Genomic DNA, 22,896 nt, shown 5'->3' on the forward strand with positions numbered 1-22,896 from the left:
ACTAATGTTACAGATCACTTAGCTGGCAGTGACAGAAGGTGGTAACAGAGTGACAAACAGGCACAAACCCTCCCCTCATGGAGTTTCCAGTCAAGTGGGGGACATTACTTAACAGGCAAATACAAGGCAGTATTTTGTAACATGTGATGAGAGTAAGCCTAGGGAATTTCTGGGGGGTGCGAGGAAGTTTCAGGAAGAAGGAGACATCAGAGACATCTGACCTGCGTGATAAGGAAGAGCAGGACTTAACCAGGTAAAAATGAGGAAGGGAAGAGAACCAGAAGGGTGTCCAGACAGGGGGAGCAGCATCCCTCACTCTGAGACACTACGCGCTAAGTAAGGCGTGCAGCTACTCACGCGTGGGTCTAATGTACCTGGAGCGTGGGGCTGGGTGGAGCGTGAGTGGGAGGACCGAAGAGAAGACTTCCACTGCAAGAGCGGAAGCTCAAGAGCAAAGAAGGGACACTTATCTTGAAGTGCCTTGTACTCCATGTTAAGGAATTCAGATTCTCCCTTAGGGATCCATTAAAAAATTTTAAGCCACAGAAAAGGCATCATTCAAGTTGCCTTTCTGTAAACAAACTATAACTGCAGTGGGGAAAACACGAGGGAACCAGAGCAAAGACAGGAACACCAGTCAGAAAGCTATTACAGAAATGCAAGCCGAGGTGCTGGCACCGGAGGTAGAATTCAGAGATGGAGACTGATTCTAGGGAGGTTAATAGGTGACCAACCATAAGACCTCTTACGACTGCTGTCCTAGCTCAGTTATTAGCAGTGGCCCTTTTCACTGTCAAAAGTACCCTGGGCTGGATGGTGAATTATATAGTCCCTCCAGCTATTAAGAAGTAGAACTGACAGAACTGGGTGCCTGGTTAGCTATGAGGGGAAAGAAAGATGACTGAGTTAGAAAAGACACCCTAGTTTGAACAATCAGGTATCCAAACAGAGGTGCAAGCACCTTGGGCATATGTATGTGGAAACTTCCTGAAAGGTACACAGCCAACAGACTGTTCCCAGGCCCTCAATGTCCATGCACAGTCTTCTCTAAAACTGACCTACCTAACAATAGCCCTGAAGTTAAGATGCCAGTTCTCCTTTCCACTGCAACCTCCTTTCACAATCTCCCTTTCCCAAGTTCAAGTGGAGAGGCACCTCTCATCACTTCAATCTCTCTGTGGCACAAGGCCCCAGGTTGTGAAAAATGCGAGGAGCAGAAACATAGGAAAATTTTAAAATACCAATCCTAGCCAAGTTGCCTTTAATAAAGACACCATAAATTATGTCTTTCCTTACCATAAACTTACTTCTGGTAAGGGCTAGGCAACATGACAGAAACAAGGTACTTCGGCCCATAGTTAGGCTGTTTTGAATTCAGATAGATTATACATTAGGGCAGCAAATGGAGTTATGATTTTTATTTAATGAGCTTGTAACTTCCATCTTCCAGCTATAATCAAACTATACGTGGCTCATGAGGAAGAGTCCCATAAGAATAAAACAAATCAAAGCCCTGATAAGCCTATCTTATCTAAGTGACACAACACTGTGCCTTATCTATCTGTCCATCTCAGAAATAAAATTCCAAAGTGAAGTACTTTTCACAGAACACATGTTAACATTTTTATTTAAATTGACAACTGAGAGAAAAGCAAGCTGGTTTGGCTGACTGGTTTGATGACTGAATGGCTTTGCCAAGAGTTATACGTTGGACATTTTCCATAAAATGAATGAACTAAATCTGCAGCTCCAAGATTCTGATGAAAATATAAAGTATATAATTAGAGACAAGCATGTTATAAAAAATCTTGTATTGGCAAATGTATGCTAAAGTTAACAATTTTTAATTTTCCTAATCCTTTCCAACTAAATTGAATTAAATCACGTGCCTCTAAGAAGAGAAAAAGCATAATACTCCTTTGATAAATCTTGGTAAAACACTTTTTAATACATTTCCCAGAAATTGTGAAACTGAATGAATACAATGATTAATAAATCATTTACAAGTGAGATGGTTTTGAATTCACTGCTTTCAATTAATTGAAAGAGGATCCAATTTGTGGTCTGAGCAATCACATCTCTCAGGAACAAGAAAAAGAGGTGAAGGGAGTCAAAACGACAACCTTTAAGTTATAAAATGAGTAACATAATGTACAGAATTGTGACTATAGTTGATAATACTGTATTGCATATTTGAAAGTTGCTAAGGGAATAAACCTTAAGAGCTCTCATTATCAAAATAAAATTATATACCATATACCAGTGAAATCATAAGGTATATAAAACTGAAAACAACAAAGGAACAAGACAAACAAATGAAACAAAAACTCATAGACACAGACGAGTTTAGTGGTTACCAGAGGGTAAGGGGAGAGGGGGTTGGTAGAAGAGGGTAAAGGGGATCAAATGTATGGTGATGGAAGGAGAACACGCTCTGGGTGGTGAACATGCAATGTGACATATAGATGATGTATTACAGAATTGTACACCTGAAACCTATGTAACTTTACTAACAATTGTTACCCCAATAAACTTTAATTAAAAAAAAATTGTAACTATATATGGTGACGGATGATAACTAGACTTACGTGGTAATCATTTCGCGGAAAATACAAATATGAAATCATTATGTTGTATACCTGAAAGTAATATAATATATGTCAATTATACCTCAATAAAATAAAATAAAAGAAAAAGAAAAAGCAGATTTAGAAGGGAATATGATAACTACATTGCATTTGAGGCACCTGGTAGATTACTAAAAATAATTTTAGATGATAGATCTCTGTAATTTTTGGCATGTAACTCAGAATTCAAGGAATTGAGTGATCTTTCTTTATCAAAATTCCTTCATTTTCTATCTTCCTATCTAAGAAACCTGTGTTACCTATTTAAGTTATTCAGTGCTCATATCTATGAAAAACACAGTAATAAAATTATTGCTGAGACACTATCTCACTCCAGGAATATATTATAATCATCCAAGCGTACTGGGCCTAATGAAGAAAATGCCTCATTCATTTCATTAAGAGACGCATTTCCAATAAATATTTTTTATGTTTAATAATTATTAAAAAATCATAATATTTTGCTGTTTTAATTAATTGTATACTGATAACCATAGTAATAATTACTCTTAAAGCCCAATAACAAGCAGAGCTTTAAGGTCTCAGGATATAAACTTTTAAAATTTCTATTTATATGTATGATATTGTCATAAATACATTTAGTAAAAATATAATAAGAGGAAATTTTATGAAGAAAGTAAGATAGAAATACAAGTTTAAGGAGATAAAAGGAAAAAAATATTGTGACTTAATGAAAAGCTGGTTCAGGTATATTTTTTTAGAGGTTGATGAGTATAAGATTGCTATGATGTATAGATTCATTGGATACATTTTAGAGTAATATGACAGAGTTTACAATGTCAGTGTTTATGATAAACCAAAAATTTGCATCTACTTAATTAAAATTATGATAAAATTTTTACTGTAAAAATTTTTACTGTCAATGTAAAATTATACACACGTACATAGCTTGCCTTTTAAAAAAAATATATTCTGGAAAATCACTGCTCTCAAGAACATAAGAAAAAGAGGAGATCTGGAAGGAGACATGATAACTCCAGTTTGAATACATTGCATTTGAGGTAACTGAGGGACATCCAAGTGCAGAGTAAGAGCTCTAACACTTACATTGCACTGACCACAGAGTGTTTTATATAGACTCCTTTAACCCTCAACTACCCTTGAAGTACAACTACCCTATCCAGCAGCCTGATTCTCAAAGCCAATTCATAAATAGGGGAACTAAGGTACAGAGAAGTTAGGAGACTCATCCATCGCCATACGGCTCTCTCATGTCCTACAGTGAGTCTGAATCCAGACAGGCTGGATCCAGAGCCTGTATTCTTTACACAGTATAATGCCTCTTGAGACATCAGGGTTGGAGATACAAATTTTAGGGTCATTTGAGCCTTTCACTAGTAATTTAAACCACGGAGTAGACCCAATTACATAGGAAGAGTGACACAGATTGAACAGCAGGAAAACGAGAGCTTTAGAGCTGTGGCACTCCCTTTCAGACCCCTGGACTCTTGAAAAGCCTCCAGCCACAGTTTTTCCCCAGATCTCCTTCATGTGTCGTCGTCAGTCCTCCCAGGCTGCTGCATTGTTCATGATACTCTTCATAAAGTTAAAGGGCTACTGAAGAAAAGCTTTCTCCTTCCTGATCTTTGCCCTCTGTACCCCACAAGATGCTCAAAGATGCTTCAAAGACTAAAAGTTCCAATTTGTTAATAATCCAACACAACAAACTTCCTTTCCTTCTTCGTAAGAAGACTCACGTTATTATTTACACACATCTCATCAGTCATTATGGGTGTTTACCAGAACATAAAATTACAGAATGTCAACTCTCACTCACACCGCGAAATACAATACATTGGGACACGAAGAACACCTTTACTCATGGAAGAGCCTGTGGTTAGTGCTCCGTGGACGAGGATGGTGTTTGCTCAGTAAGACTCAGAGCAATGAGGGCAGAGGGAGATACAAATATATACACAGTTTAGCTTGTATTTTTAAAGGAAATTACTTCAGAGACAGTGTCCAAAGAGATAGTATTTAACGTGTGAGCCTGCACCCAGTGGCAGCATAAGAGAATCAAGGACAAAATCCTGGTGAATATCAGCATTTTATGAAATCGGCAGAGGAGAAGTGATCATAAAGAAGACTGAACAGGAATAACCAGAAGAAAACTTGAAAAGAGGCAAACAAAGAGCATGTGCTGTCTTTAGAGCAAAATGAGAAGATTTCAAAGAGTGAGTGATGAGGGTCAATGCAACAGAAAGGTCAAGAAAGATAAGAGCTGAAAGTATCACTTGGATTTAGCAACTGGAGACCTCTGAGGATGATTTCAGTGGTATGATAGGTATCGAAGCTGAACTGTGAGAAGTTTAGGAATAAATCAGATTTGAGAAGTGGAGGTAATGAATTTAGATGAGGCTTTCTGGAGTTCAGGTGTCACACTGAGTGAATACCGCAGCAGACAGAGGAGGGCACGGGAGCGGGGGAAGAGTGGTTTTAAATAGGAGAGACTTAAACATGCCCAAACTCTGATGGGAGAGAGAATAGAGGGAGAGAGGGTTAAAGATATAGAAGTGAGAGGTGAAAAGATACAGGTAAGAGGTTTTTGGGCTGAGGGGTGGGGAGGGGAGCTGAGGGGAGGGGAGGGGAAGAAAAGGAAGGGGAGAGGAGGGGATAGGAGAGGAGGAGAGAGGAGAGGAGGGGAGAGGAGAAGCTGGGTAAGAAGCAACTAAGTCTGTGTGGAGGGTCAAGAAGTCAGGAAGGTACCATATCATTGCTTTCATTGTTTGTTAACTTAAAAATAAAAGGGCAAAGTGAGAGGCAACAAGAGTTTATTTGAGATCCAAAGTATAGCTATTCTGAAAGCACTTATTCCAGCAGAAACCCAAAGAGTGTTCCAATGAGCAGGTAAAGGCAAGGGGTATTTAATATGAGAGGGGGAGGGGAACGATTACATCAACGAAGGCAGGCATGTCTGTAAGTGCAGCTAAGCTAACAGTGATGTTAACTCTAAAGGATGTTTTCAATTTTCAGTCTATTAGTCATAATATCTGGTTTCGTGTTATCTTTACAAACAGTTGTTTGGGATACAACGCTGTTTAGGCCCAGTCCAGAGGTTATTTTGCTCTTTTTAACATTTCAAAAGTTTGAGGAGGAAGCCATGCAAGGCAGAGCCGCTGGGATGGCAGCTCTGATCCAAGCCCATTTTAAAGTGGCTCCATTTACATTATGTTTTCACAGTCTTGATGAAGACAAGAAGAGTTCATTAAAGGAAAAGCCTATGTACATGCTGGCTGTATCTCTGTGCCACATGTTTCCCTCCTTCTTTGACTTCTAAAGTCACAGGGCCGCAGATCCAGCAGCCTGATTCTCAAAGCCAGGTTGAATTTCACATTCTGGGAAAAGGCTTAATTATATAGAACGACTGCTTTTGAAGGAGTAATTTGTAAAAGAGCCTCAAATGCTAACATTAAAACAAGACGCGATTATAACTAATTTCAAAACCAGAAGTTGTATTGGGATAGCACATTTATCCCTATTGCTGCTTTCAATATCAACAAAGCTCAGCTGCAAAAATCTCCAAAGTATTTAAGAGTACAGAACTTATTTGATTTTCTCTCTTCTTCCCTCTGTTTCTTTCTATCCTCTATTCCATCTTTAAATATATATATAACCAGGAATATTTTCCTCCATCCTAGTTTCAAGAGGAAAGGCCTGGTAAATGTTTAACACCTTATAATCTACAAAAAGCTTTCATGTGTTCTCTAATTTGGTGCTATAACAATCCTGACAGTTGGGGAAGGGGAGCATTATGATTCTCAAGATTCAGAAAAATTAAGTGACTTGATTCATTAGGAGCAGATACAGGACTCAGACCCATCTTGTGACTCCAAAAGCAGTCACTCCATTTATAATAACTTCTGAACCCCCAAAGGGGTGGCTCATGGTCCTCCTAGCCTCATAGTCATTTCAAATTTACCCAATTCTTAAAAGTGAAGAAGTCTGCACTGTCATTTCAATTCTCCATCTATCATTAATAGATCTCGCCATCCCTCTCTCATAACAAGGAGTCTAAATAATTTTGAAGCCTCAACTAATAATCCTTACCACTGTCTAGGGATGTCCGTGCAGCCTGAACCACAGAAATCCTGAGCATCTGCAGAAGGACGTACGCCATGATACCCAGGGGAAGTAACAGTGCTTCGGCTTTCTGCCCAATGTGGTAAAGCCAAACAAGCCAGTCCTCAGATTTCCACGGAGCAAGCAAGAAAACATGCGCCCATGGAACCATGGGTATCAGTTTCTTTTTGCTACTGTGACAACAGCAATTTATTATTTTACAATTTCAGAAGTCCAAAATGGTCTCAGTGGGTGCAACAGAATGAATGTTTGTGTCTCCCCGAAGTTCAGTGCTGAAACTCTCATCCTGATGAGATGGGATCTGGAGGTGGGACCTTCAGGAATTAATTAGGTCAGGAGGGTAGAGCCCTCAAGTATGGGATTAGTGCCCGTAAGAAAAAGCCGGAAAGCTAGCTAGCTCTCTTTTTACTACGTGAAATTATAACAAGAAGTTAGCTGTCTACCGCCTAGAAGAGGAATCGTACAGAAGCCAACATGCTGGCACCCTGAGCTCAGGCTTCCAACCTCCAGAACTATGAGAAGTGAATGTTCCTTGTTTAAGCCACACGGTCGATGGTAATTCATTACACAGCCTGAACTAAGACACTGGGCTAAAATCAAAGTGTAGGCAGAGCTGCGTTTCTTCTGAAAGATCCAGAGGAGAACACCTTTCCTTGCCTCTCCCAGCTTCTAGGAATTGCCTGCATCCCTTGGATCAAGGCCCCCTTCCAGTAAATGCATGCCTTTGAGCTCTGCTTTTACTGGATAATCCAGGATAATTTCCTCATTACAAAATCCTTAATTTAGTTATATCTGTAAAGTCCCTTTTGCCTTGTAAAGTGCTGGGGATAAGGACACAAAGCATAGAAAGAGCTGGTACCCATTCAAAGTAGAGATCCACCACGCTGAGCTGCTGGGCCGTACACCAGGAGAACGGAAGGTATTAGCCTTCTGAGCGAGCAAGTAAACTGGTGATAGGCAGTTCTAGGATATACCAGAGGGAACAGACTGTTCTGGAAGTTCTGCTGCTCTAGACGAATGGTCAGTACTTTAAGAGAATTTTAAATATTGACGACTAATAAGTGGTAGGACCACGAGACAAATCTGGATCTCTCTGACGCCTACGTGTGTTCTTTTAATCCCTATGACAGGCTGTCTCACATCCACCTTAACTCGAGGCTGGAAATTTTCTGTAAGTCCAAGACATCAAAGAGCTGTATCGCCTGCTCAGACGAGCTGGGTCAAGAAAGAACCTGATGACAGAGAGCAGAGCAGAACAGAAAGTAGGCTCTGTGCCCAGGCTAAATGATTTCACGTTTGTCTTTGGGAAAAGGAATCGCAAGTATGAACTTCATGGTACATCTTTCAGAGAACTGCTTGATAAAAGTAAGTCTGGGTTAACACATGCAGCGCTGTGTTAATTCAGTCTCAGCAAACGTGTCTTCATGAAGAACTGTTTTTACGCCCTAGACGTTCTTTTCCAGACCCTACCTGAGAAGTGAAGAAATTATGGTCCCCAGAGTGTTCCAAATCAAGTCAGCTGTACAAGGTTTACTTCTATCTAGCTAGCAATTTCTCTTCACACATAAGTGCCACCTGAGTCAATGCATTTGTTACATGAACTTCCCAGGAATGGTTTCATATATATAGCTTAATAAAATTTGTATTTTTCCACCTAATGTTCCAGGCAGTAAATTCCCTTTCCCAAGAATTCCTGAGACTATGTGCAAAACAGAGAAAGCTGCAGCACATGGCCTGTACGTATTAGGTGTTCATTAAATAACTGGTGACCAACCCATGAATGCATACACAAAGGCCTAAACGGTCTCTCTTGCCACAAGGTCAATCTGAGAGGTTCGCTTTATTGTAAAATGGCATTTAACTCCTCTCAACAAACATTAATGTGTAAATTGCATAGAAAGAGAGAATGCCTTGGTATCCGTATCCTTAGTATGCAAAACTTTTCATCTTACATGCATTCCGGTCAGGATATTACAGTGGTTGAAAGGTCTTGGAGACATTAAGACTTGAGTTTGAATTCTGGTCCAAATATTTGTTGGCTATGTGACCTTAGGGAAGTTGCTTAACCTTTTTAGCTTTGTTTCTTCATCTCTAATGGTAGGATAATAAAACTGAACTTGTACAGGTGTTCTGAGCATTTAATGCCAACATTTGGAAAATGTTCAACAGTTCCTGGTGCCTTGATGACAATGAAGGTGATGGGTGATGATGATAACACGTCTAGATCCTCTACGGCAGACAGATTCTCTGCCATGTGAGGTCCACCTGTCCGAGGAACATGTTCGTCAGGCATGTGGCTCTCTAATTCTCTAATTCTCTTCTCATACAACACGCACTAAATCTCAGACAGTCCAGCTCACTTGCTTATACTTTGCATGCTTATACTTTGACCATAACTGGCTGACTAGCAGTGGGGCAGGTTACCCACTCCCATCCCCTCAACACCCCCATCACCACCACCAGAGTTTGGGGCATAGCCCCAAGGCATGATGGGTTGCTGATGGGAGGGGAGCCTAAGGCTGATTTCAACTGATGCGAGTGAGCCATCTCTGCTTTCCTTGTCATCTTTATTCCCTTTTATCCCCAGGGCTCCTTCTCCCACTTCCTCTTTTTACTTGCCTCAAGATTTGACCTAAGTGGTCCTTCTTAGGGACTCAAAGCCTTCACTATGTAGATCTTAATTATACTATAGCTTGTTACACAGGAATTCCCCATTCAAAATAAACTATTGGGTGCATGAAAAAAAGCAAAGCAATACACAAAATCCAATCTGATGTTCAGTAATGCAGGTGTATTCATGGAAATCATTACTCTATTTTAAGACAAAGATTTTTCACAGTGCCCTTTGTCATTCTAACATCGGGCTGTCCTTTAAATTCTTATTTAAGTAACTATGGGATATTTACCCTACGTAACTATGGGATACACAGGGCTGCTCCTACTAATGGAGAAGACAGGGAAATATGAATATGGGTTTATCAATAACTTCCCTAGAAACTTAAAGTTGTGCCTTGGGTGGTTGCCCTCCTGGAATGAAAAGTCTGCTTGAGCTTTTCCTGAGGGAGACCCAAAGTTCTGCCTCAGTACCCAAGAGAAGAGAGTCAGGAATGGGATCACATATTCCTACCTAGACGTACTCTATCAGCCCTCCAGAACCGTGTGCTTTGGTGAAAGTGTTACCTTAAGGTAAATTTTCATGACCCTATTCTCACAGCTTCCCACAATTAAAAGAACATAAAACAATCAGACACGTGAACATGCAAAGATTAGGCAATGTTTAGAAATCACCTCTATTTTATCTGAGTTTACTAGAAAGAAATTTAGCAGGTAAAAAAAAATCTTTTTTTCATGTGATTTAGACACCTAATCAAAAAACATGACTTAAGGGCTTTTCCTTTCCAATTGTGTAATTTATTTTCTCCTAAAACACCCGTATTACAAACACTGTCACAAATGCCAGCCCTTAGGAATAAAGGTAGGAAAAAGAAAACTTTAGGGTCTTAACAAAAGCCCTTGAAAACTTTGAATAAATTATCAAAACCAACTGCTAATTCTTTTGCAACTACACAGGCCATTGTTTGAAATTCTCTAGCGTTCCACATTTTTTTTCCTTTTGGAAAGTAAAAAATAAAAATAAAAAAAGGCAGATAAGGTCTACATAATTTTAGCAAGACAGTCAATCTTTCCAGGCAAGGTCTGACATACTAGATAAGATCAGAAAACTGTATTATTTTTCAGTTAGGAAAAATGCTATTTCAAAACTATGAATGTAATGCAAGATATCTTCTACAGCCTTCAATCTAATCTTTCAGTATAGGTTTACAGTTGTGCTGTATTGCCTTATGGCCTGTATGGGATAGAATTCAGTGAACTTCTGAATATGCCCATTCTCTTCCTTTGAAATGTGCATTAATGACTGTTTGCCCTTAGAAAGCTATTCCTCTCTGAGGAAAGCCAACCAACACACCCAACTTTTTATTCCTACTTTGCGAATCCTCCTATGAAACAGAACACATAATGAAACTAGCTCAAGAAAAATCACAACTTATCACCATCAATAACATTCCATTTGCCTGCCTCTTCTCATCCTAGCACATTTCTGGGACCTGGGCAGAGAATCAAGTCCCTCACTGAATAGACCCCAGATAACCCCAGTGGAGGCTAGGAGAAGAACTGATGAAGGAAGAGGAGGAAAGCTTTATTTCAACAGGAGGTAAGCAGAATGAAAAATAAAAGGAACATTAACAGGGTATTTGCAAGGTAGACACAAGCATTTTGCATAATAAGACTGTCTACCTGAGGTTAAGAACTTTCTCAGACTAAAACAAAAGTCACTAACAAATACCCTTTTGTACCTACAAAGTCTTTCCTCTGTTCATCATCAAGAAACAGCTTTTCAGCTTTATAACCATAGGAATCAAGACTAACCAACCTGGTGAGTTTCTTAGCAACTCTAACCATCCAGTCAGGAAGATGTTCTGAGTTAAGCCCTTGAGAACAATTGACATCAGAGAGAAAAAGCTCGGTTACCTTTATTATTCTTATACCATCAAGCTCATGAATGAGAACCCCTACTTATTTTATTTTACAATTCCTTGACTAACTTCTAAAAAGTAGGCAACTTTGTACACTGTATGTATTTCTTCTCTTTAATCATTCACTTTTTTAAAGGCAACAAGATCTCTCACTTCAAGAGACCAACCATTTGCTTCCTAACACATTACGTGGTTTATTTAGTCCTCTTTAACAGTATGGATGGAATGTTCTTTCTACGATATGGTAGCAAAACTGAAAACCAGGTAAGTCATCTGCAAAGAGGAGTACACCCATATGAGTTGTGAATACTGCAACTTTACAGATTTTTGGTGAGAAGAAAAAAAATGCAAAGAAATTAGCAAGGGAAAATATGTTTAAGGTTTTCAGTCATTTTCACTTTCAAGGACACTAACCACCTAAAACCACATCAGGAACGGCCAGAGATAGAATTAAATTTTATAAGCAGAACAATTTAATACGAAGTCATTGTACTCACTGTCTGATGGCTTCTGTCACAGTAACGCAGACCAAAATAATCTATCTCCACAAGGTTTATGTGACGGAATACGTGGTCAAGGACAACGGAGCCTTTCGTTGACTTCTGCAAAAATAATTCATAGTGTTATTATTTTTTTTTAACAAGATGTTTTGTCTTCCTCAGTGGGACACAGTCAGAGTTCTCAGTTTTTATTAGCTTTGCTCACAACGGGAGCAATTTTATTAGCCCATAGTTCCCTCTGTAAATTTGGCCTCAATTACAATGAAAAATAGGATTTTAAGTAAAGTGCATTAAAGAAATTGCCTTGGAAAGCAATCTTGAAATTGTGGTGGGTTTTAAATTAATATAAACTTCTTTCCTTATGGGATTGTAAATTATCTTCAGGACAAAATTCTTTTTTTTTTTTAAGGACAGAATTCTTTCAATAAAGATAATCTTTTATATAAAGAGCATCTAATAAATTCATTAAAAAACACTTATTTTGGTTAAAATCCCACCATTCACCTTAAAGAGAAATCTTCACCTTACAGCATTACTCTTCCAACAAATACAGAAGATATAGAAAGTCAAAATAACAATAGCCAAAGCTTTTATATTCGATCCTCAACTAATAAACACATAAAGATGTCAAAGCTAATGTTCTGAAAAGCCCCAGTGAAGATATTTTTTACTTTATCTTTCACATAAGCAAAGAGATAAAGAAAACGTTTCCCTTGGCTGCTTTGTAAATGCTGACATCTATCTAACACTCTAATCTCTCTTCTCCCCCCTCCCACTACATACACAGATCCTTTAAATTATGATTATCATTTAATTTATTAAATACCAATTATTCACACATATGAGATAAACATTTAATCAGCAAGCACTATTCCACATACCACATTAATCTTGAAAATAATCCATTTCCATGGTATATGTACAGACAGAGATGTTTCCTTTCTTTTGTCCCATCACTGGCAGATACAACAGGATAGTGAAAGAAATCCCCAAGAGGTCACACATTGTGTTAATGAAGTAGGGCTTTGTTCAGTTGCATTTTCTCTCAGAGAATCCCCATTACACGCTTACTCCTGTATGGTGAGCACTCAATACTGTCCTACTTTTAGAAAATGAATTTGTAATGTAAAGGAAATGTTTTGATTAAATGAATAATTAAATGGGTGATAAGAGGTGAGAAAACACACAACTGGGAGAAATGATTCTTATTTCAAATCCCATAGGTATTTTGTTTTCCTTTAACTTATCTTGGTTAAACTTAATTGGTCCCTTTTTCAAAACCCATTAGATTTATAAATAAAAAGCCCTTTTACGATAGATCTTTAGGTTGTTGGCATCAGAACAATGCCACATCCAGTAAATGCCTCGTTGTGCGTATGTACCTATGTCTTCAGCTGGGGTAAAAATCTGGAAGTAAATTACTCATTCGAAGGATGATTACAATAGGCACTGCCAAAAAGACCATTATAATTCATTCAATGAGAGTATGTTTCCTCACACCCTTGCCAACATTTGGATTGAGCAAAATTTTTCCAATCTGATTGAACAAAAATGCGGTAAGGGGTAATTCCTCCATCATGTGCTTAGTAATCAACTGCATTTCCTAGCATTTGGGTTAGGCATTCTCTAACCCAAAGTTTATCAGCAAATTCTACTAAGTACTTCTAATACAATTTAGTATATTTAGTTCTTCACTCTATCTGGAAATTATTTTTGTGCTTGTGATAAGGGCCTTACTTTGTTTCCAAAGGATAGACAACTGCACCATTTACCAGAAAGGCTGTCATTTCCGTTTGGATTTGAAACAACGTTATCATCTACCAAATGAACCCTCATTCTAGCCCATGGATTATTCCTGGACCAATCCTCAAAGATTTTAATGAGTTTAGTTTAATTTGTTGATATCCATCATTCTTTTTCAAAATTGTCTTTGCCAATTCTTAGATATTTTTCTCTACTAGGGGAAGTTTAAAACCATTTGCCAATTTAATAAACAATACTGTTGGGAATCTGACTGGAATTCAATTTAATTAACAGACTTGGGGGGATGATGTATTTACAAAGTGAAACCTATAGGGTTTTCTTTTACATCCATCAAAAAAATTTTATACTTTTTTTTTCAAGTAGGTGTTATAAAATTCTACTTGGGCTTTGCGGCAGACACAATTTACAAAATGCCCCCCCACTCCAAAAATTCATCCTGCTGTAATCCTTAGAACCGGTAAATTTGATGAAATAATACTCCTCTGATTGTGATATGTTATGTCACAGTTGGCCTTAATATAGGGAGAGTATTGACGTAAGATCTGATCTAATCATTTGGGTTTTTACAAGCAAAACACTTTCTCCAGCAAAAGAGAAAGTCAGAGGGAAAGTAAAAGATATCCAAAGCAGGAGAACAACTGCACAGGTCCCTGCCACTTGAAAGATGGAGGGGGCCATCTGAGAAAGCAATGAGAACAGCCTCAAGGAGCTGAGAGTGGGCCCTAGCTGACAGCCAGTAAGAAAATGGGCACCTCAGTTCTACAGCCAGGGATATGATAACAGTGTGAGAGTCTGGGAGTGGATCTCTCCCCAGAGCCCTCAGATAAAAGCCCAGCCACCAACACCTTGATTTCAGCTTTTTGAGACTGAGCAGCGAACCCAGCCATGCCATCCTAGACTTCTGACTTATAGACTGGTGAGATAATAAACGGGGGTATATTTAAGCCACTAATTTGTGAAAATGTGTTGTGCAGTAATAGAAAACTAATACAGGCTTATTCTTATATTTTATAGCCTTATTGGTATATTATTCTTTCTGAATGGCTACTGCTAATGTATTGGTAAGCAACTGTTTTTTCTATTTCCTAGCCATCTTGCTAAAGTCATATTAATGATATGAGTTTGTGGCATCTTTTCATATAATCACATTTTCTACAAAGAGTACGTGTTCCAGTTCTTCTTCTCCAAAACGCCTCCTCCATATTTCTTTGTTTTTCTTACTGCATTGGCTGGGGCCTCAATTAAAGAACAACAGAGAGTTGTGAGAACATCCATCCTTCTCTTCTTATTGACTTCAAGGGAACTGCTTCAAAAATGTCACCACTGAGTATAATGGCTGCTATACAGCTCTTTGTATATACCCTTTATCAAAGAGAAGGTTCCTCTCATTCCTGCTTTTTGCTCTTTTTGTTTTATTCTGTTTTGATTTTTAATCAACAATGAATGATAATTTTATCAATTTCTTTATGGGACTCTGAGATGATTACAAGATTTTTGTTCTTTCATTTGAGTTATATTAAGAGTATCTGATGTTAAATAGTCTTAATGGAGAATTTCCCATTTTAGTTCTTTTGTTCTGGGTGTATAATATCAAGCCACCTCCCTATTTGGAGAGGATTTCCCACTCTATGCATCTTGGTGGAGGCAGGAACCAGACTCTGTAGCACCTGGCAGCTGGGCCATGGCACATAGCCTGGTTTCAGCTAAGGATTTTGACTCCTGAGTAAGTGATGCAAAGATGAAGGAAGAGTTGAGAATTCGCTCATCCAGAGATAGTCAATTGTGACAAGGAGTAACAGTGACCCATCCCTAAGCTGGGTTTCCCAGCATTCTTGAAGTACTAAATAGGAACAGCCAGGCAATCCACCAGCCTCCTTGCCCTGCGAGAGCAGTGAATATGTGTGTTTGGGTCCAAGAACCATGGCAGGGTCCCAAGTAAAAATCCTGAGTAAGAGTATAGTAAATTTAGCATACAGCTGTATGCTAAAAATATCATGAATACAAAGAGTTTATCATAGAAATATGGTTGCATCAAGCAGAGTTCTTGGCCACAAACAATAATAGCTGACTCTTGCTAAGTAACCATGAAAAGCATTTACTGAAAAAACACTGGGTGTTTTGCAAGTTCTACAGACGTCACCCGGATGGTTGCTTAGGTCTTCTCTCACGCCAATAAATCCACAGCCACTAAATTCAGAGCAAGCCTTACTCCATCACTATCTCCTTCCATAGTTCTCCTGCCCACGTATTGGAGTATGATTTTCATCTGCAATTGTTTCACATTTGCCTTTTGCCTCAGGAATTTATTTTTTTTTATATATAGTTTCTGGCCAGCTGAGATTAGCCTTTCTTATTTTCCAGACTGCTGTGGAAAAATGCACACATATCTTTCCTGTTACTTCAAAATATTTCTGGGAGGCTGGCATATGAGGCTACTATTCCATCTTGATCTAATCTCTGCCCTGGGTCCATTCTCCTAGTCAGCCACAGACAAGAACAGACAGGGTAACTAGAGCAGGTAGAACCACACAATTCCCATTGCAAGCAGATCAAGAAGTGCTTTGTGAACAAAAGTAGAATGAATTGTCCTTATGGGGCAGATTTTATGAATATATATATCAAGGTTGTCTTTACGAAAAATATTTTCTGCTTCTACTTCCACAAGAAATGTTAGCTTTCTCATACATATTATGAAGTATAAAAAAGATATAATATTCTTTTTATATCTCATGAAAAATATACACAAAAGCAAGGTTGGCAAACCAGCTAGTAGTTTGGAAAGTATATGGAAATAGCAAAAATTTCATGCACAGAAGGAATCATCCTTTTCCAAAGCTATTATTCCAAAAATATCAGAACGTAGTCTGTCTATCCTCTGTGACAATGCTGCATTTATATAGAATCTAGTGCTGAAAATTCTTTACAAATGTCATACTTCAGCATATTTGTTTCCTGTACAGAGAAACCATAAGGAAAGTATGCAGTGTTACGCAATGACTCCAGAGCTGACCTAAGAGAAAACATGATGTTTCATGATTCCCTCTATAGCTTTCTGGATATTATGGGTGTGTCTATACACGCATCTGGAGGAAAGCCAGATGAACTTCAGAAATGCTATATTTCTGTCACTACTTGAAGCAAACATACATAGAAACCTCTTAATTCTCATGTGTCACATTGTAATACGACAAGACTCAGAAAGCATGGATGCTGGCAGTAAATTAGCTACTGGGGTGGAGGGTGGATATCACCAGCTCACATTTCTGCCAGTTTTCCCCTCAGTAACCCCTTCCAATCACCCCTCCCCCAATTTGTATTCCATTGTTGTGCCTTCTGCTTTTACAGGTACAGATAATTTCATTTTTCATGTGGGTTCTTCCTAGAGACTGCCTGTGGGCTGTATTTTGCAGTTTAGGTTGAAAGTCTTCAGGTTTGGAAGAAATCATCCTTGAATAAAGAAATTAAGAACTGACAGAGAACGGACAATAGAGCCAAAGAACAAACTAGAAGTACACTGGGCAAAGAACAGGCTAGTTCCAGGATTTATTACTAGAAAAGGACAAGCAAGTACCATCAAGGATATTATAAAAGAAACATGACTTCATTCATTCAAATATTTATTGAGTACCAATTACATGCCAGCAAATGATTAATCTCTCTAGAAGATGGAAGAAGCACGCTAATGAAACCAGAGGAGAGCAAGATGCACCCAGAATGTAATACAAAGAACCTCTATGGGCAAAGCAGTTGATTGGCTCATCAGAACCCAAAAGAAGCCCTTCTAGAAAGTTTCTAGAAGACAGGGAAGAACTTGGTTTTCATCAGAAGTTTTTCCTGTACATTTGACTAGTTACCACGCACACATTTTACTTGTATAAAAATACATTTAAAAAAAAAGTATGCTAAGTAGAAACTAGTCATTACTTCTTGGCTCATGGAGGTAGTTCTTTTGTGGATCTGGTTCAAACACTAAGAGATGTTAAGTAAGGAAACTGTATAGAGCAAGATAGAACTATGGTGTTGAGCTACCAATTTGTTGACTATGTTTACATATAAACAATTCACACTCCCGTTTCCCCCAAAAAATGTTACTCTAAGACTTTTTAATCTGAATTCTTCCAGAGCCCTTCGGCAGGCAGACTTAACAGGCTGTTTAACACTAGTTTGTCCCAGCCCTACGTGCTGAGACGCAGGCTTCATTTTCAAATCAGATGATTACTCTCATTTGAAGTTTAAGAAAAACTTGTCTCTTAACTTTACTTCTTTCAGCACTTGACAAAGGAAAGACATAAATGTGGTTGCATTTAGTACCACTCCAGTTCTTTCTGACCATTTCTATTATAGAAGAAATCTCTGCCAGAGTGAGAAATTTCTAAGATGCTACTAAAAAGATACAACTGTGACCACAGCACTTAGCAACATGCCCGAGCATTTCTCTGGAAGAAGAATAAATTCAAACATTGTCTTCGTCACCTAATGGGCCTCCGTTAATGAAACCTGGGAGTTGAGCGATAACACTAATATCAGGACAGGAATTCATGAGGTCTCCCTGGGCCTTGGCTTGCCTGTACTGTTCTCTTTATCTGGAATATCTTCCCTGTTCTCTGTCATCATCAAAACCCCACATATCCTTCAAGACCCAGTTCTAATGCCACCTTCTCCACAAAACCTGCCATTTCCCCCCTCAACCTCATTATGACCTCTGCCTCCATTGAACCTACAAAGTGTCATTTTTGCCCATCTCTGAGACTTACACTATTCTGCCTTTACTAACGACATTTTCTCTTTCTCTTAACTTGTCTAATATTTAGACATTTTGAAAGGAGGTACTGAGCATTAAACACCATTTCCTTTCCATGCCGTCCAATAATTTACACACGTAAGAACACCCTAAAAGTTCACCAAATTAATGCTAAGAGCCAACAAACAAGGAAGAGAGACAGTACTGGAAACATGGCGGCCTATGAATTAAACCTTTCTTCCTGCCTCTTAATGAATATTTCCATTTACCTTGACCAATCAGACCTGTGAAAGCAAAGAGAAAGATGGGTTTCCAGTTATCCTAACCTCAGCGTATAGCTGATTGAAAGCTACTTAGTTTACTTTTAATTAAAAAAAAGAAACAGATTTTGTTTCATTGTCATATAATTCCAACAGACTCAGACTCTAAAGGTAGTGTAAGGAAGAAGTAGCTTATATTTGAAATTTACAAGATACAAAAAAGTAAAAGGGTCTGATAATAAATGTTTTATACAAATCTTATAGGATGTACAGTTTTCTTTATGTCATAAAATAAATCTGACAAGAATTTGGTTTTACATCATCAGGAAAACAAAAGAGATTAGATTTGAAACAGGTAAGAAGAAAATAAAGGAAACAGCTTTTTATTTTATAACTCCATTCAGAAAAACTTCATTTAAATGTTACAATATATTAACTTACTTTTCAAATTAGAGTAAATAAACTCCTGCAATATATTTCTGGATTGTGAATTATATGACACTTAATTCTCAGCAAACAGCAATAGATTACTTTTATTACAGACATGCTAGTAACATTCTGGAAAGAACAGAGCTACAAGAGGCTTATAAACATAGAGAAAGACTCCCAAGTAGAACAAGTTTATTAGAAAATACCATCAGAGAGACTTTCAAGCAGAACAAAGAATTCTTCAAATGAGTAATAACACCTTTGCCGATTAACATGATACTACAAACCAGAAAGGCAGGTTTTTGCCAGCTGCACAGAATAACTTACATTCAAGACAAACTCCTTCAAAAAGTTTACTCCTTCACAAAGGGGAAATGAAGACTTCAAATAATTCTTTAATGTTGTGCCTTTAAAATCCATTATATTTTTATCTGGCATTTTTAACATAATAGATGCCAAGTTTTCTGGGACAACATAAATCACCTTAATTTTTTTTTTTTTTTTTTTTTTTTTTTTTTTAAGCTCAGGCCTATTAGGATAAGGTAAAGTAGAAGCATGAAGGAGACATTTCTCAAGCACCAATGCTACTGCTTCTCAGACCAAGTATTGTTAACTATCATCTGATGGTTTTCGACTAAGAGTGATTTTCACCCTCTAGGTGAGGAATCTGTAAAGAAAGCCCTCATTTAGTCACAAACAGTAAAATGTGTTCATTTTTCAAGATGCTGCTTATATTTCTCATGTATAAACGTTTTTTTCACACTGATAAACTTTTCTCAGACTTTAAGTTTTCTGTTATCTATTGCTGTGCAACCAATTACCTCAAAACTCGACTTAAAGCAACAACCACAATTTGCTCAGGATTCTGTAAGTTGGGCAGGGCTTGGAAGAAACAACTAATATCTGCTCTATCTGATGTTGGCAGGAGAAGTGCACATGGGCTCAAGTACCCAAGATGGCTTCATTCACACACTGACATCTCACCTGAGGTGACTGGGATATCTGGAGGCTGGCTGGGTCTCGGTTGGTCAATGTCAATCTCTCTCTCTCTCTCTCTCTCTCTCTCTCTCTCTCTCTCTCTCTCTCTAAATCCTCTCTGTCCAGCAGGGTAGTCTGACTTCATCACCTGGTGACTGAGGGCTCTGAGAGAGCAAGAGTAGAAGCTGCCCAGTTTCTTAAGGCTCAGAACTAGCACAGCGTCTCTTGCTATACTATGTTGGCCAAAGTCAAAGGATCAGCCCAGATGGAAAGGGAAGGGAAATACATTCCATCTCTTGGTAGGAGGAATGACATGAGTGACTGAAAGAATCGTTGGTGGTCATCTTTGTGGAGAGTGCATAACGCAGGTCTGAGAATCCAGCTAGCTTCTAGCAAGTCGGAAATTAATGTGCGAAGATGTAAAAATAATGTCATGCTTCTCACTAAAATTGCTTTCTTTTGGAAAAGCATAGATTTTTTAAATAAAAATGTTAATTTCCTGGTTTTGACAGCTATAACGTGATTACATAAGATATTAACATTAGAGGAAGGTGAGTGAAGGTTATTCAGGAATTCTCTTAGTCTTTGCAACTTTTCTGCAAATCTGATTTGATTTATCTTATAAGTTTTTAGAAATTAAACCTTTGAGCTAAAATCGTTTCATCGGTAACAAAAGTGACATAAAGTGAACAGAAACTCGACCACATCCATTCTAGTCATCACAGGTCAGACAGTAAAATCAGTACTGAGACATTGGACAATGTAAGACATTTTCACAACCACAACCCTCCTTTAAATTTTTTAAGTAAAAATAAAAGTAGGTTATATACACTGAAAATGAAATCTTGAGAATTCATTAATAAACATGCTTTATTCAGGATATTTAAATGCTTACATTTGTAAAGCTCATAAACCTTTCAGAACAGGAGAACATGTGCTAAGTCAAGGATTTACAAACATAATCCCTCAGTTAAAAGTATAACCATTTGAACTTTAATTTGAATGATGAAAAGACTGTATTTCAAAACTTGAAATGTACTATGTTTAAGATCAGCAATGATAAATTCATTCTAAAAACAATAAACATTCTATTTCATATACAAGGTTTAAGTAAAAGTTTTAAAAACACATTCATCTCCCACTTTTTTCAAGGTGTGGTGCAGCAAAAATTTGCTGCAAATTTTTTGACTTTCTTCCCCACCGAGAGGTCAAATTCCCCTCTCCTTGCTTCTGGGCTAGCCTATGACTGCTTTCTCTGACAGAGCATTGTAGAAGTTGTTGCTAAGCCAGGCCCAGTATATCTTTTAAAACAACTGGCTGTTTTCTCGTGGGGTCTTGGAACCTTGAGTCATCATGAAAGAAGTCTAACCACCCTGCTAGAGACCCTGTGGAAGGACCCTGAGACTACATAAGGAGGAGTGGGGCTCAGCTGAGCCCACCCTTTCAGATGTCTGTCAAGTTGCCAGGCCTGTGAATGAGGACATCCTAGGCCCTCCGGAATAGCCCAACTGCCTGATCAATACCAACAAGTCCACAATCAGTAGCACACGGAGAAAAATTGCCCAGCCAAGCCTTGCTCGATGTCCTGATCGACAAACCCTGAAACGTAATAAAATGGCTGCTGTTTCAAGCCACTAAATTTGGGTAGTTTTTTAAATAGAGCTACACAACTAGAGATCATCAGATCAATGGTAACATTCAGTTGTTCTCAGTCTAGAAACGCAGATTCCCCATGAAGAAGAGTCAAAGCATACACCAACACACCGTTACTTCTTTCTTCCTGTTACAAGTTAGCTAGGTAAGACACGTATGTTCGATAGGACAGCCTCAAAAACTTCCAGTGAAAAGCTTATTTCATACCCACCTTTAGTTTCCCTGCACTGTCGCACTTCCTCCCACCCTTGTTTCTGGCATATCCTAAAGCTTATCCCTATGTACCAGGGTACTGCCTTGTTAGCTGGAACTCTTAAGAGTCTCCCTTGTTAACATAATAAATATTTGGTTTCCTCAACTAGAAATTCCCCCTTGGTACAAATGGTTCTTTTCCCAAGTGGTAATCCTAGTAGGAAAGACCAAGCACATGTTCCCAACTCCTGTGTTGTTTCATCATGTTATCATGATCAAGCCCTTACTTTGCTAGAATTTTTTTTAAGGATTGGGAAAAGCAGTTTATTTTATCTTGCACAACATCCCCTTAAAAGACAGAAAAATGCATCCATTTAAGAACAATGGAATTGTAAGAAAGTAAATAAAGTGCAGGAAAACATAAGCTCCCTCACTCAAAACACAATATATCGGGATAGAGCAGATCACCCATCTTCTATCCAATGACAACTGTGTCATATAATAACTGAGCCATACACGCAGCTGTGATTCCACAGTACATAAAGTGGTACTAGGTTTAAAATACATGGCCCCAACAAAAATGATGATTTTTTACTTTCCTCTCTCAAACACTTAGAGAAATCAGTCCTTCCCTCTCTCCCCTCCTTCCTAAATAATGGGAAAATTCCACTGAAAAGCCACTAGGGTCCCTTCATCTTCTTTAGTACTTGTTAGAGATGGAGAGCAGACTCACGTCTGAGCAAGGTGGTTATCTGGTGGGTTGGAGGTTGAGCCAAACAGGTGTCCGGGCAAGTATGGCTGCTGAGCAAGGCAGCACCCAGGCAGTGTCGGGAGACTGGTTACATACAGGGGAATTAAGCAATAAGTAAATATGCTGAGAACAATAGAAGCCAGGTTTCTTCTGTTAAACAAGGGAGTTACAAATACGGAAAAGGAGAAAAGGAGAATGAACCCTGTGGACATGGAGGTCTTGGGCGAACACATGTTTAGATAAATGTAGGCGTGTGGACACCCACACCCTAATCCTCTAGGTCTCCCCACTGAGAGGGCATGGGAGCAGTGATACCTCGATAGCAATAATCACACCTAGCGCCCAGATCTTTGGTTTCTAAATAT

General features: G+C 38.5%; 1 protein-coding gene across 2 annotated transcripts in view; it reads right to left on the reverse strand.

The window, feature by feature from the left end:
• The window catches only part of EPB41L4A (erythrocyte membrane protein band 4.1 like 4A), a 226,423-nt gene that overhangs the window by 126,334 nt on the left and 77,193 nt on the right, over positions 1-22,896 (reverse strand). For both annotated transcript variants that reach the window (XM_019727789.3, XM_019727788.3), the window contains exon 2: positions 11,761-11,865. In XM_019727789.3, coding sequence (XP_019583348.2) covers positions 11,761-11,865 — 105 coding nt within the window. The remainder of the gene's footprint in view (positions 1-11,760; positions 11,866-22,896) is intronic.

Source organism: Rhinolophus sinicus, chromosome 3 (assembly GCF_057876585.1).
Source record: "Rhinolophus sinicus isolate RSI-liver-muscle chromosome 3, RSI-T2T, whole genome shotgun sequence".
In the NCBI taxonomy this organism is placed as follows: domain Eukaryota; kingdom Metazoa; phylum Chordata; class Mammalia; order Chiroptera; family Rhinolophidae; genus Rhinolophus; species Rhinolophus sinicus.